The 14803-nt window shown below is 39.8% G+C and overlaps 4 protein-coding genes across 9 annotated transcripts in view; 2 read left to right on the top strand and 2 right to left on the bottom strand.

Annotated features, from left to right (window-relative positions):
- LOC108096262 overlaps positions 1-2859 on the top strand; it is a 63177-nt gene extending 60318 nt beyond the window's left edge. For 2 of the 3 annotated variants that reach the window (XM_017197721.2, XM_017197719.2), the window contains one exon: positions 2295-2859. In XM_017197721.2, the coding sequence (XP_017053210.1) occupies positions 2295-2660 (366 nt within the window). In that variant the 3' untranslated portion in view covers positions 2661-2859. Of the gene's footprint in view, positions 1-2140 lie in introns of all 3 variants that reach the window. The other variant, XM_017197723.2, reaches the window with a different exon arrangement.
- A 1117-nt stretch (positions 2860-3976) lies between these two features.
- LOC108096264 (histone deacetylase HDAC1) lies at positions 3977-7065 on the bottom strand. The gene is made up of 4 exons (XM_017197724.2): positions 6819-7065; positions 6273-6385; positions 4863-6108; positions 3977-4547 (listed from the first exon to the last, which is right to left on the bottom strand). The coding sequence occupies exons 1-4, from the start codon at positions 6859-6861 to the stop codon at positions 4378-4380; spliced, it is 1572 nt and encodes a 523-aa protein (XP_017053213.1). The 5' UTR covers positions 6862-7065; the 3' UTR covers positions 3977-4377.
- Positions 7066-8983: 1918 nt separating this feature from the next.
- LOC108096284 (tyrosine-protein kinase Src64B) overlaps positions 8984-14803 on the top strand; it is a 35150-nt gene continuing 29330 nt past the window's right edge. For 2 of the 4 annotated variants that reach the window (XM_043209129.1, XM_043209127.1), the window contains exons 1-2: positions 8984-9167; positions 9772-9894. The gene's annotated coding sequence lies outside the window, so the exon portion shown is untranslated. Of the gene's footprint in view, positions 9168-9715; positions 9895-14803 lie in introns of those variants that run through there. The other 2 variants (XM_017197749.2, XM_043209128.1) reach the window with 2 other exon arrangements.
- On the bottom strand, positions 9919-14079 carry LOC108096283 (nucleoporin Ndc1). Its single transcript, XM_017197748.2, has one exon. The coding sequence runs from the start codon at positions 13734-13736 to the stop codon at positions 11937-11939; it is 1800 nt and encodes a 599-aa protein (XP_017053237.1). The 5' UTR covers positions 13737-14079; the 3' UTR covers positions 9919-11936.

Here is a 14803-nt window from a genome sequence, read left to right as displayed (position 1 = left end):
CCACTTGGCATTCATTTAATGCGAAAAGTTATTGTCGTTTTTTGCTCTTGTTTGTGTCGTTTGTGTGTTGCCACATTAAAACATGGCCCATAATGGTTAACAAGGCATTTGCTTGTTGACCATCGACCAAATGAGCAGCAAAACTTGTGCGTACATTGTTCAACATGTGTAATAAATATATTTTCATCACCACCACCCTTACAAAATGCGTGCATGTATGGGCGATTGTGCGTGTGTTCAAGGGCGTAATTGTTGTAAATGGTACATAAAGAAAAAAAAACTATACCTACAAGGTTTTTAAGTTTTCATTTTATGAACATTAATTTTGTCGCTGCAATACAAACTTTTGTTAACAACAATTTTCCCAAATTTTATAGGGAATGTTTAGTTTCGTATTTGTAGTAAATATTTTCTTTTATAAAGTCCTATTTTTGTTCACATTTTTTCGCCGTGCGTCAAGTAATAAATTGTAATATTCCACCTTTGGATGATGACTTGGCAAAGTAAACATATTCGAAATGCATGCCGCGGCATATGCAGTGAAAAATGTCGGAAAAACAATGTTAATACGGCTTCCACAGGATCCTAAAAGGGCGGAGCGGGTGAAGGGGGGGGGGGGCGTGGCGGGTTGAGGGCCAAAGGAAGTGTGTCAGTGTCAGTGTGCTGCATGAAAGTGCAAGTTTTGCTTATTGTTTCCACGGCTCCAGTGCCAGTAACCTTCAGCGAGGAACAATAAAATTCCTCGAAAATGAAACTGAAATGGGTCCCTTGCAAATGCGAAATGGAAAATGGAAAAGTATGAAAAGCGCAGGCAGTTGCGAATGCCAGCCAAAAATAACATTTTAAATGCATTTTTTTGTGCCCAATGCCAAAGAGTTTTGGCAGTGCAGCGATCTACTTTCAAAACTATTAACCGAGAACATATGAAACTGAAAAGGTTAAAACATAGTTGCTTTTATTATATTTTTTAAAGCCTCTCAAAATTTTAGATATTACCCTAAAGTAATCCCTTCTCTTCATAGTTTATTCCATTTTGAAATACTAAATATTATGGGCAAAAGTATTATTAATTTTATGAATATTTAGGTTAGGATACTTTTAGGGTCGCGAATCCCCGATTTTCGCAACTTCCTCCTATGAAAGTATGTAAATGCATCGCTGTCGCTTGGCCAACACATTTGCACTTGACTGAAGCGCTCTAGCCGCTCTCCTTGCAGTTGATTTTCGGGCAGATGCCCACGATGCCACGCCCCCAGCGCTGAATAGGAAGGGCGGGGCTTGGGGTCGTGGACATGGAGTATGAATTGTGAGACTGCCATACAAAATGCTGTGAAGTGACTGGCGGGTTTCGTGTAACCAAGACACCATCCGGGGACTGACGTGGCGCCTTTGTTGGCAAGGGCCTTTGGGCCGGGCTTATGGGGCAGCAAAATGGATTTTGGACGGGGTCCAGGCAGGACACGCTCTGCAATCCAAAATGCAATGCAGCAGATGCACACACACAAAACACACGCCAACATACACCTAGAAAATAATAATAACTAAAATAAAGACTCTTTTATGATAATATAAAACAGGTTTAATTTTGATATCCTGATGATTTTATTAAACAATTAAACTAAAAAAACTTAATCTTCATTTCAAATAAATGGAACTTTTGTAATAAAAAAACATTTGCATATTAAAATTATACGTTTTGTATTATTTATTAAAACTCAAGCTATTAAGGTGTTTAAACTAGAAGTAAAAAAACATTTGCATATTATAATTATACGTTTTTTATTATTTATTAAAACTCAAGCTATTAAGGTGTTTAAACTAGAAGTACGAAAACCATAAAACTCAAAACATTTACAACTTTCGAGTGTACACTTTCATGTCAGCTCAGTGCATTTGTATTAACAACATAAAGTGCCAAATCACGACAGGTGCCAAAATCCCGTGAACAAAATAAATAAATAAACTTTTGCCCGGACCCAAAAAGCAGCTTGAATAACCGCCATTCCCCCTCCCCCTCTTCTATCTATCTCTCAAAGCCTTTAAATAATTATAAAACTTTATCTCTTCTTTGGACACACACACAAACAAACATGATCCCCTCACTGCCGTCCATGTCCATTGAACGTCACTTTGACTAAAGCCAAATAGAATTAAACCCTGAAAAATATTTGATCTAAATTCCTGAACCTCTCCTCCCCCCCGCCGCCCGTTTTCCGATCCCTCCTCGCAAAACCTGCATCTGTTTCCGTTCCGCCCGATGTCCTGGTGCCATTTTCATGCCCAATCTCCCCCAGAAAGCGCAGCAGCAGCCACAGGGACACAAATCCCGCCACAAAGCGCCCGATGACACAGAGGCTCCAAAGCAGCAGAAGCCGAACGACGAGTCCTTTGATGTAGCCGCAAATGCCAATGCGCGAACAGGGTCCACCCTGCCAGCGAATGGGTTGGAAAATCCAGAGGAGCCGGGTGGAAAACTCCCGCCCTCGGTGCCGTTGCGTCGCCATCACCCGAAACTGACGTCCCCGCCGATGCCGCCGCCACCGATTTTCCTGGAAAACTCACTACTACAGCGCCAGTTCGCGAATCCAATTAGTTACTTGGGTGGACCACGACTGCAGCCGCGCAGTAATCGCACCAGCACACAGTGGTCGGTCCCATAGGCCAAAAATCAAAAAATCAATTTTGGAATTTTAATTTCAAGTTTGGCGCATCTGTTTATCAATAAAACAAGGCTTTAAAAGCAAGTATTAGTTTTGTCTTGCTCCACATATTTGCGGAGAAATTGGGGTGCAAAGTGAGCGCACAAACCCAGCGATCAACTGAAAGCGTGCGCATGTCTTTTGAAAGCGTTAAGTTAATAATTAAAAAAAATATAAAACAATCGTTTAATATCCGAAAGTGAAATGAATATTAAAGTTGAAGGTTTGTAGATTGTGTTTTTCTAATTTTTATTAATTTTACATGCTATATGTGACTGTGACAATAATTGTTTATCCACCTCAATTTTACAAGTTCTGCAGAACTAAACATCAATATTCTGCAAAGGTAAAAGTTGTGTTCCCAAAACTTCTCAATAATGAAATTTTTTTTAAAATGTTAATCGATATTTAATTAGTATTATCTGTGAAAATCATCTGCGAATAGCTGCGAATCCGTTCAGAATCTGTTAAAGAAGACGAGTACCTCGTTCCTTTTTCATCAGTTTTTGATTTTCTAGAGTAACCATTTCTAATATATATTGAAAAATTTATTTTTTATTACTTTTATTTTACTATAAATTTATGTTAATCATCGTTTTTTGTTACCTTTTGTTAATTTTTTAACCAAAATTAAGTGTTTAACAAATATAATTTTTGTCAGTTACGCTTAAAAAAAAGTGTAGTATGCATTTGGGAGTCAAATTTTGAACATTTTATGGTAAACACGATGGTAGCGGATATATTTGGCTTTAATGGTGCTGATACTTAAAATATAACATTCATACGCTATTATATACCTACAAAAAAAATTTCAACTCGATATTCCTACTGGAAGTATTTTTGGCCGCCTTCTCCATACAAGACCGACCACTGTGCAGCATCGACTCGATATTATCGCTGGATTAGCGCCGCAGCCAGTTTGCCGCCCAGTCGCTCCCTTCCCCCGGAAAAGCCTCGCAGACTAGTCACAAACTGTCAACTGGTGGGCGGGAAATCCCCCAGTGGATTCTTTTCCCCGATGCCACAACCTCAACTTAGAAACTCAATGTCGGTTAGAAACTTTCAAATTGTTAGCTAGTCTTAGTCCGGATACAAATAAATTGTTAAATTGATTTTTTGTTATTTTACCGAAACCAATTTCGAAATAATTTAGAAACTTAAAAGTAAGTATTATGTTTTTAAATAATAAGATAAGATTCTGTGCTCCTATTAAGTAGAAGATATCCAATTTGAATATCAAATACTTTCTAAAACTCCAAAGAATATAATTCAAAGGCTTTTGGTATTTATAAATATTTATTGGATTAGATTATTTTCTGCTTGATTCGCCAAATTGGATCGCTTAAATTTATGAATTTACTCTTTTTGCTTAGCTTATACACTTGCGATCTGCACAGATTGCCTTAAAATAAATCGTATTTTATCTTACGATGAGTTTAAGTCCCGCCCACTGATTACGGATTTGTCCCCCCGGAAAGCGATGGATTTTAGCATGCACACTATATAGCAGCCGATCGCAGGGGAACTGATGCAGGGGCGTGTAGAGGGAGCCGTGGGCGTGGCTCAGCAGGGGGCGTGGTGGATGAGAGGACACGATGAGACGACGCTAGGTAAAATCCGGCGGCTTGTACTTCGGCGGTCGCTTAATTGGCTTCTATAACCAATTGCGGCCGCCACGTCATATGTTGTTCTCCTTAGCGCCCTTCGCTCCGGAACCGGAACCTGAACCCGATCCGGATCCGGCATTGGTCGTCGCTCCGGCATCGTTTTCGCTCTTGTTGTTACTGTTGTTGTTGCTGGTGCTGTTCGTGTTGGACGCCGTCGATTCCTCGCCATCAGCTCCATCACCTAAAAACAGGATAATGATTTAATTAGTCGGGGTTTAATCACATTAATAAACTAGTTGATTATTGTATTTGCTTGAAGGAAGCTAACATAAACATCAAGAAAACTTATTTTCAGGCCGATTAAAATGGAATGCCGATTTCCCCAGAACTTTTTCTTAAGACATAAAGACCTTTGTATGTGATCATATTAAAATGATCCAGTCTAATGTTTTTCTTCTATCGGTCATAACTTTTTTCTTTCCATTACATCAATCTAAGCAAATACAAAATCATCTTTGATCTGCCAATTACCGAATGAATCGGAGTAATCACCCACCCTTTTCCTTCTCGTCCTTGATCTCGCTGGACGTCTCCGAGGAGGCCTTGTTGCTGTTAGTGTCCTTGTCCAGGCGCGGTCGCTTCCGCTGACCCTTGTACGTCCTGTTATCCCGGCGACCGCCCTCGCCCTCATCCTCCGAATCGGAGTACTCGTTCTCCGGCACGATCCGCTTGTCTTTGTCGCTCTGCGGCAGGCGATCGTCCTTGTCCACTTTGTCCTCGTCGTCGGACTCATCGTTGATGGCGTCCTCGGGAATCGCCTGGATCTGAACGCCTGGAGCATGGGGCAGCATGCGCAGGTTCTCGAACAGCCTGTTCTTGATCTTTTCCAGGTACTCGGACGTATTCTGATTTGTCATATTGCTGGGACTAATGTGCAGCTTGAAATCGGGGCCAAAGTACTCAAAGTAGTCGTTGTACGGCAGTTCGTTGGCGATATCCACGGCCAGGGCCACTGAGGTCTCGTAAGTCCAGCAGCGGGAGACGTTTCGGATGGTATAACCACCACCGCCGACCATGAGGAAAGGTAGGTTATACTTCTTCACGAACTCCACGCACTTTCCATGACCTTTGACGGTGAGATTGAAGCAGCCTAGGCGATCGCCAGTCAGGGAATCGGCGCCACATTGCAGCACCACTGCTGCCGGTTGGAATGTCTCCATTACCTTGCTGATTATCGGCACGAAGATGCTCTCGTACGCATCATCATCCATGCCATCTCGCAGGGGTATATTCACCGCATAGTACTTTCCCTTGCCGGCGCCAATATCTCGCAGGTCGCCGGTGCCCGGGAAGTACTCTCCGTACTTGTGGAAGCTGACGGTCATCACACGATCGGTGGTGTAGAAAGCCTCCTCCACGCCATCGCCATGATGGACATCTATATCTATGTAGAGAACACGCTGGTGGTACTTCAGCAGCTCCAGAATTCCCAGGACGATATCGTTGACATAGCAGAAGCCGGAGGCCTCCGATTTCTTGGCATGATGCAGGCCACCGCCCCAATTGATGCAGATCTCGGAGGCCTGTTTGTTCAGCTTGACTGCTGCAGCCACGGATCCACCGGCGGAGAGTTGGCAGAACTCGTAGAGTCCGTCAAAGACGGGGCAATCTTCGCCCACATTGAATCGCTGCATCTGCTTGTTGTACTCCGACATGTTGTCCGGCCGGATGGAGCGCAGGAACCGGACGTACTCGTCCGAGTGGAACTTGGTCATCTCATCGGCAGTGGCTTTATGGGGACGCTGCAAGGGGAGATTATAATTTAATTAACAACTTCATGTATAAGATAAACTAGTTTAACTTGAAAATATTATTGGTTTTTAAATAAGCAATATTTTATACGTGTTACCGAATACGGTAACCCAATCATTTTCGTTTAAGTTTTTACTATTTACCAGTAACTTACGTAAATCTCCATTTTTCTGTAGAGCCCATAGTTGAGCAGCAGGTTGTGGGTCATGCGTATGCGGTGGGGCTTCATGGGATGACCCTGGCCATAGTAGTAGTTGCCAATGTCACCTGGGGATCAAAAATCATTAACATTAGCTCGTTGAAAAAACAATTAATTGCCACGCTATGCAAAATACAAATTTTATGAGCACTGTCGGCGAGGCGTCTGTGGCCCAGCTTCACTTCTCCCGAACGACCGCAGCGGTCGCACTTTCGCCCTGAACGAACAGCAACAAAAACACAAAGAGGACGGAGAGACCTACAGGTACATACACGCACACGCATACAACCGCACTGCGGCCGTCTCGGAAAAGTGCGCTGTGGACCGGAACGCGCTCGTACAGTCGCCGTAAAACTTGAAATTCGCAAAAATGCTATCATCGGATGTCGAGTGGATGCAAAAAAAAAAACAAAGTCGGCATAGAAAGCAAAAACGCTTATTTGCATTTAAGAGTTCTCTGCTTAGTAGGCCTTTAACATTATGTATTTGTTTTTAACTTACTGTCGTAGTAGTAGCACACGCGTTTTTTGCTGTGAGACTGCATTTTGCGGCTTGGTCGGCTGTTTTAAATCTCTCTTTAATCGGTGTTTGCCGGTTCTATAAACTCCGATTGCTGATCGGGGAGAACCAAAATATGTTGGAGATATTTAACTTTGGCGCCGCTCCGAGTTTTGGCAATATAGCCAACAGCAAGAAAATACGCGCACAAAATTGTTACTACTGTTAGCGGTGGGAGCGAGTGGCAGCAAGCCGCGAACCAGTTCACTCGTTCGTGAGCGACTCTACGATAGAATGATTCAGTGAATATCGGGTGAATGTGAAAATAAACCAGAAAACTTTGATTTGCTTATTTCATGTTAAAAAATCACATCTTCTATTCATTACAGTTAATAAATATATAAAATATCAAAAATGTCTTTGAAACTATTGTGTTTATGAACCATCCTTAGCACGATGTTGCCACCCAGTTTTATAGTTGTATCTCTTTCCCCCTCATAGAAACTTGCTTAATGCCGGTAGTCTTTTTAGGGATGACAAAAATCCATGCAGAATCTAACAAGCGATGTTTTGGTTTCTAATATTTGATAAAAATATAATTTTGTTATTTCTCTACAATCTAAAATTTATGCAAAAAATCTATTAGTCAAAAAAGATTTATCAGAACTATTTATTAGGGTTGTCGAAAATTTTAAAAATATCGTATCGATGATATTTTTTTTATCAAATAATATGATAATAATATTTCTAAATATCACCGAAAAATATCGATATATTTGATATTTTTGATATTTTTTGTGTTAAATAAAAAAATTTCCTGCCCACAATAAAAAGACAATAAGTTTCGGTAATTGTTTACAAGTGCGGTCCGGACTTCGAAATCCGTTGGCGGAAAGTGAAAATTTTGCACCGTTTTTTTGTTATTAACAATCCTTACTTCAGCATTCTTGAAAGTCTCCGTTATTGTCATAATACCTTCAAAGTTCGTGGACAGCTAAGAATGAAAGCTAATTAATATATATACAACGTGTGTGTGCGCGTTTGGCGCCAAATTTCGGTGGTATGTGCGTAAGTTACATATGCACAAATAGACAACGAAATCTGGCCATACGCACACATATCACATATGTACATTCCTTCTTTTGCGCGCATTTTGCGAAAATATTATTTTGCGCTTAAATTCGTTCACTTGAAGTCGCTTTGGAATACAAAGTAACCAAGACAAAAATATCAAAAAATATCAAAAAAATATATCGATTTTCCGATATTTAGGCAAACAAAAAATTGCGATATAAATATATCATTTTAAAAAGAAAATATCGATATATTGATATTTTGATATATTATCAACAACCCTACTATTTATGATTAGCTGCATTATATTTCTGAAGCTCTGCTGCCGATGAAAATTGAAAACCACCCCGTTTTCAGTATAAATTGATATTTTGCCAAAAGATCTGTTATAATGTTAAAGGGTACTCTCTAAACTTTAAAAACATACATATCTCTTAAAATAAAGTGAGTACGTAAAGGTAATTACCCTACATATTGCAGGTACATGTTAAATTGAATATATTTCTGTACTCTGATATTTAGATCATTAAATATCATCGTTCATATAAATTTATAAATACATGTATCCAAACTTAAAATAGTCATATTTTTTTAGATCGCACATATACTCCATAAATGCAAAAAATAACACATTCTAAAAAACAGAAAATAAAAAGCAGAAAATATAGAAAATTTGTATAGAAAATATATCCAAAGTTAAGCAAAGAATTACAGTTATTGTGGAGAAGAAAGAAAGTCTGTTGTTTTCTGTTACCAAAACCAACCAAACTCGAAAATATGCAATTTTACAAGTTTAGTCGATTTATGACATATGACATTACTTTAATTTAGATTTTATAATTTAAAAACTATTTTAATATCATACGATATTTTGTGTAGCATAAAGGAGAAATGTATATGGGTTCGAGTCTGCGCTGTGGGACGCAACACTGTGGATTGCGTCCCGCACCGGGTGTATCCGCTAGGTTAGGAGTGTGTATTCGCTAGATAAGGAGGTTGTACTCGCTCGGTTACGAGGTGCATCGATGTTTCAAAACATCGATACATCAGGAAAAACATCGAAACAATTTTTAATCAAAAACATGCATCTCTACTTCTCATTCTGAAAAAAATTTACCGCGATTCGGACGCGTTTTTCCAGCGTGGGTGTTTTTCTTCTCGGTCGGCGTTTTCGGCGGCTTCTTATCGTCAAACAATAGTGCATTAAACGGGGCTTGCAGTGCGGAAAGCTGAATTAAAAACTATTGCTATTTGCAAAAAAGTTAATAACGGCGACGCGTAAGTTTCCAACTCCCACTGTTGGAGTGTGCGTGTGTGCCTTGTGTGTGTTAAAAAAGAGAAAGAAGATTTGGAGTTGCAGTGGAAACACAAACACGCTCTCTCGCTCCATCTCCCTCCCTCGCACATATACTTTCATGGGGCGAATGAAGAAGTGGAAAAATTAAAATCGAAGTAGAGTGACAAAGCGGAGTGGCCAATAATAAAGAAACGAGAAAAACATGACGAACCCGCAGTGCCTATTAAATTTAAATAATAGTTTTTGATAGACGGCTAAAATATCCTGCGCAGCACTTCTCTCTGTGATTTTCGAATTTTTCTCTTTTTCCCGGAAGAGCGTTTTCCGTACCTCTTCCCTTGCAGACCAACGCCTCTCCTGCAACTTTCTGTTACTTTTTGTTACTTTTTCCCCTTCTTTTTTTCTTGTTTTTCTCCTTTTTGTTGCGCCCGCAGGATATTTAAGACCCTTTTTCGCTAGCGTTTAATTATAGTTTTTCTCCCTTTCTCGCATCTCTTTTCCAATTAGCGCCGAACTTCAGCGCAAAGTAAAAAAGCAAAAATACAAAAAATCTCATATTTGTTGTTTTTTTTATTTGGCCCGCAGACCGTGAATTAAAAACAACATCAACTTTACCTACAGTGGCAGACGTAACTGTAAGTTTCGCTTGCCGTTGATAGCAAACAAAAAATCCGCAGCATAAGTTTTGATTTATTCTAATTAAAAAAGGTAAGTGCGATAAAAAAAAACCGGATTATAGCTCCTTTTCATTCGCACCTCCTTGGCCCAAAGTGCCGTTAAGATGAGAAGCCAATGAACGCAAATAAGTAAACACGAAAACTAAAAAAAAGAAGAGTGAGAGCCAGATTTGCTCTCCCGCTGCATTTCTATTTATTCATTTGCTGCTGATAAACTTTACAGTGGATTCTCGATGGAGTAAATACTATACAAGTTTTGAATGAAAAATTATTACATTTTAAAAAATTATGTCATTGGCAGTAATTATGAATATAAACTAATAACTTAATAATAAAAACGAAAAACTTATGTTCACTGCAAAGAGGGTGCACTGTATTTATTTATTCATTGCTCCGGCTGCTGTAAAAAGTCAAAGAGCATTTCTGGTTGTTGTTGTTGTTATTGTAATTGCCTTTAATTTGTGGAGAACAAGAGGAGGAGGAGAGCATTGGAGCGAGGGGGTAGACGACGAAGAAGAAGAAGTTGAAGAGCAGCAGGCGTCGGCGCAGCTGCTGTTCGTTCTCTCCCTCTCGCTCTGTCCTACTGTATTTATTCCCTGAGCGCTATTTTCGGCATTTTGTGCTTATTTATTTACCTTTTGGTGGCTTGTTTATTAACCATCCCCCCCACACACCCCTTCCTTTTTTCGACGCTTCGTGTGCTTTGAAGTTCAAGCCACAAAATTTGTTTTTACTTTTTGTATTTGTTGCTTATCTGTTGCAGTGAAGTTTTCTTACTCCCAAAAAAATAAAAACCCTTCAATTAACATTGCTGCCGTCTGTTTTCTGTCTCTGCAACTTCTTCCCCTTTTGCCACAATTTGTTCTTCTGTTTTTTATTAAAGACAAGCCGCTGATAAAGACCACAAATAGTTTATCGTTGCTTCACATTTTTTATTTACAGTGGTCGAAAGCAAATTGAAAACAGAATTTTTCTTATCATTGTATGATAGGAATTAAATTTAAAATGTCGAGGAATTATGAAATAAAAACTTGTATGGTCACAAGTTGCACATCTATGTTAATACGCCAATTAGGATAGAAATTAGGTAAATATTTTAATACCTAGCCAAATTAGAAGAAAAACCGAAAAAAACTTTTTCAGGGACAAAATCCCAATCCTAATTTATGTAGCTTTATTGTTACTTTGTTATAATCGTTAAAAACTATTTTTGTTATGCACTGTGTACATTTGATGCCGCTTCTTGTGCAGCCCACACTTTAACCCTTGATTGGTGAGTGGGGGTTTTCAATGGAGATTCATTTGAGTGCAACTGGGCAATTATGCTTTTTGGCCTCTGCACTTGCTCATGACCCCTTTTACCCCTCCTTTGCAGCTCTCCTTTCGACCCCTTCTTAAATCATTGCAAAATGGCAATCGCAAAACGCTCTCAAACAAGTAAATCTGCTTAGCTCGACTAACGGCAAACTTGTTGAGATCTTTTCATTTCTCTATTTTGCTCGCAGTTTGTTTTCTGTTGTTGTTTTTCGCATTTTCTATTTTGCACACAAAGCGTTTACATGATACGGACGACCACAAAGGCAAATGGCAATCAAAAGGAGAAGGAGGAGGGAGGGGAGAGATAAGGGGATAACACAGCGTGGGAGGTGCAATAAGGAGAATCCGAACGAATAAAAAAAATAGTCAAAGCAAAAGTGGAGGAGTAAGAAGAAGCACAAGTAGAAAATTCAATTGTTCGCCACTCTCTTTGAGCTCTTCCTTTGTTCCTTTCCCTGCCATTTGTGCGTGTGTGTGTTTTGTCCACTTAGCCAGCAAACAATGCAGCAGCGTTTTATTGATAAGGAAAGAAAAGGAGAAAAGAGAAGATTGGAGAGCAGAAAAGGCGTGGAAAAGTGAAAAGTGCGTGGCAAGTGCGACAAAAAAAAAAAGAATTAATGTGGAGATGATTGCTGGAGCTAAAGAAGTTTTAAAGGTTTTGTTTTGAAGTAAAAAGTAGTTTTTTTTGCGGAAAACTTTTAAACGTTATTAATTTTAATTGTTGAAATCGGTTTTCGTAAAAGAAACATAACAAACTTAGGGCAGCAAGTCCATTCTGCTTTTGACTTTTTCATTCAAATGCTTGTCGTACAGAAGAAAATCGACATATGGACCAAAAACAAACAGCATTTTGTATAAACAACGGTTTATGGCCTTCAATAAAAGATCATGACTGGAGCAAAGCTTTCCCAGCTCCCTCATCTGCATCTCCTCGGCACTGATCAACTTCTCTTGCACATTTAATAAACATTTCAAAATGCTCTCTAAATCGCTCTGGATGTAGCCAAATGTGTCTTCTTTAGCGGATCTTACGCAAATGCAAACAAGTCCTTGAAGGGACCAAACTAGAGGCTCTGCACATTTCAACACATGGTTAAGTTTGGCCAAAGGAACTGGATCGTGGAGAAAACAATACCACTGAAGAACTACTGGCATTCGAGACCAAATACGATTCCAATAGTAAAACACTCTCTTGAGAAAATATTGTTGAAGATTACAAAAACACCAAGTTTGCTCTAGTACCTGACAGTTTGGATGACCTCGACATCGAAGTGGTAATTGGCGTGTGGGCGGCTTTACCAAGAAACGAAGTCCAGGCTTTTGCGGCGCTTTAGTCTTTAGTAAATGGGAAATCTTAATGCGAGGAGTCGACTCCAAACATGAATCCATACCGGCCAGAAATTCATTTGCCGAACCCAGTATAACGTCGCGTAGCTCAGTCCATTTGCGATTTATAGTTGAGCATTTGATTTTGTATAACTCGCTGCATAAACTTCCCGACATTGCGACATAAAAATCGCGGGCTGCCAGTAATTGAAAGCCATATATTTCAGGAGTATCCAGAGCCATGGAAACCGGGAGGCAGAAGTTATTGCCCGGTTTATTGCTTGCCATCGGTTTCATTCGCATTATGCATGTGAAGTTTTTCCATCGCTCCAAAATAAGCGTAAATAGGTTAGGATTTAAAAACTCGTGCAGGCGTCTTGAATCATTAACTAAAGATAATTTTCGTTGCATTATTAGGCCATAGACCTCCCGAACTAGGCATAATTTGGCAAGGGTCAAGGTGGATAGCAACCAACCTTGAAAAAGTCGCGTTGGTTGAGTTATAATCACTTGAACTCCAGTAGCGAGTCCATCGAATACTGTAGATTCCCAGTAGCCCATTGATGGCCAGTAAATCAGGGCAAATAATAATGTTGGTACGATAGCTTGTTTTCCAGAACTTTTCAATTGACATAGCCACATTCGCAGGAGACATTCTTTCATATCCAGATAAACTATGGGCAATGAAAATCTTGTCAGGCACCTTCCGTGATGCTTATGGAAGTAGGAAATCCCAATGAAGCAACCGAAGGTCATAAGATAATACCAAGACCCTCCTAACAAGTAATTTTTATCAATAAACTCCACAAAGGATGCATACAGCCAGCTGCTGGCGGTAGTTATTGAGAGTATCGATGAAAGTAGGCAAAAATGTTGAGGAAACTCGGACACTATCCTGGCCATTCTGTTGGGATAGCATTGGGGAATGGCATAATGGACGTGGCACAATATCAATCCATAAAGAACTATGCTCAATCGTATGAGCAACATAACTGTAGCGGTGTAAACCGAAAACAGAGTCCAGTTCAAGATATCATTAAGGGAATCCAGCGGTCGCCTCACCTCAAATAGATTTATGCACAAAAAAATCGCCAGCAGCTGATAATCCAACCACGAGCACAGTAAAGTGGCAAATAGGAAGCGATATACCAAAAGCTTCTTGATCTTCCGGGGCAGCGACACAAAATATCGGGGCGCAAAGCCAGTGATCGTCTCCACCTCCTCGACCATTTTTGTATGAAAGTAAAAGATTTTACTTGGCAATTCTGATTTTATTTACCCCGCTTGCTTGGGTGCAACTTGTAACCTTCTTTCTGTCAGTTTACTGTCGCAATTGACATAGTTCCCAAGTTGGTTGGCCTGGTCATCAATCTATTTAATGGGCTGCCGTTGACCCAACTAACTCCCTCATTGAACCCCTCGCCCTTTTTGCAAAAGTTCAAAGTTTTTATGCCAATTTAAAGTTTTTCTTTCCGTTACTCTTACAAGGGGTTGTAAGTGGTTGCTGAAAATTGAGCAAAATACACTAATTCTTAGACCATAACTTTTCTTATTTTATTCCCTAACAAACTGCATCATTAGTTCATTTTTATACCCTTGCACAGCAAAGGGTATTATAATTTCAGTCAGAAGTTTGCAACGCAGTGAAGGAGACACCTAAGTCCCTATAAAGTATATATATTCTTGATCAGCATCACGATCTGAATCGAAATACGTCTGTCCGTCTGTCTGTCTGTCTGTCCTCCTGTCGGTTTCTATGTAAACTAGTCTCTCAGTTTTAAAGCTATCTGGCTAAAACTTTCCCAAAATAAATATATAAATAATGGAAAAAAATTATAATGTTGGATATATATTATAGTTTTTATTCTCCTAAGAAAAATTTGTCACGTTTCTGTTGCTTTTTTTTGGCTGCACAATGACAAGTCATCCAGGACTAAGTGCAGCTAAAAATAAAGTTGTTGCTGCTGCAGGCGCAACATTGCATTTCGCAATTGTTTTTAGTCGGCGAGAGACATTTTATTGGAGCTCAGCCACCTGAGGGGGGATAAATTGAGGTGGAGCTGGTAGAGAGAGTAGATGTTCCCAGGTAAAGTTCTAATTTATGTCGTTAAGTTTTTGCCTGCGAACGAAAAGTTTGCAGTCACATTTAATGGTCAAGCTGCAGGCGCAATTTTCACCGGGGAAGAGTGTAATTCAAACGGGAACTGGACATAGACAGGGAAATGGACATGGACATGGACGTGGACGTAGTGGAGGATGTTGCTTTGTTCCCAACTTTATTTTTTTTCCACTTCGGC

This window comes from Drosophila ficusphila, unplaced genomic scaffold, assembly GCF_018152265.1.
Source record: "Drosophila ficusphila isolate 14025-0441.05 unplaced genomic scaffold, ASM1815226v1 contig_106, whole genome shotgun sequence".
Classification (NCBI taxonomy): domain Eukaryota; kingdom Metazoa; phylum Arthropoda; class Insecta; order Diptera; family Drosophilidae; genus Drosophila; species Drosophila ficusphila.
This window is presented reverse-complemented; position numbering and strand designations above follow the sequence as displayed.

What these genes read in the sequence shown, in the direction of transcription:
- LOC108096264 (XM_017197724.2), bottom strand. Translation starts at nt 6,861, where the DNA reads ATGCAGTCTCACAGCAAAAAACGCGTGTGCTACTACTACGACA. An exon ending in ACAGAAAAATGGAGATTTAC is followed by an intron (nt 6,109 to 6,272) that starts GTAAGTTACTGG and finishes CTCCCCTTGCAG; the next exon opens with CGTCCCCATAAAGCCACTGC. An exon ending in CAAGGACGAGAAGGAAAAGG is followed by an intron (nt 4,548 to 4,862) that starts GTGGGTGATTAC and finishes TCCTGTTTTTAG; the next exon opens with GTGATGGAGCTGATGGCGAG.
- LOC108096283 (XM_017197748.2), bottom strand. Translation starts at nt 13,736, where the DNA reads ATGGTCGAGGAGGTGGAGACGATCACTGGCTTTGCGCCCCGATATTTT.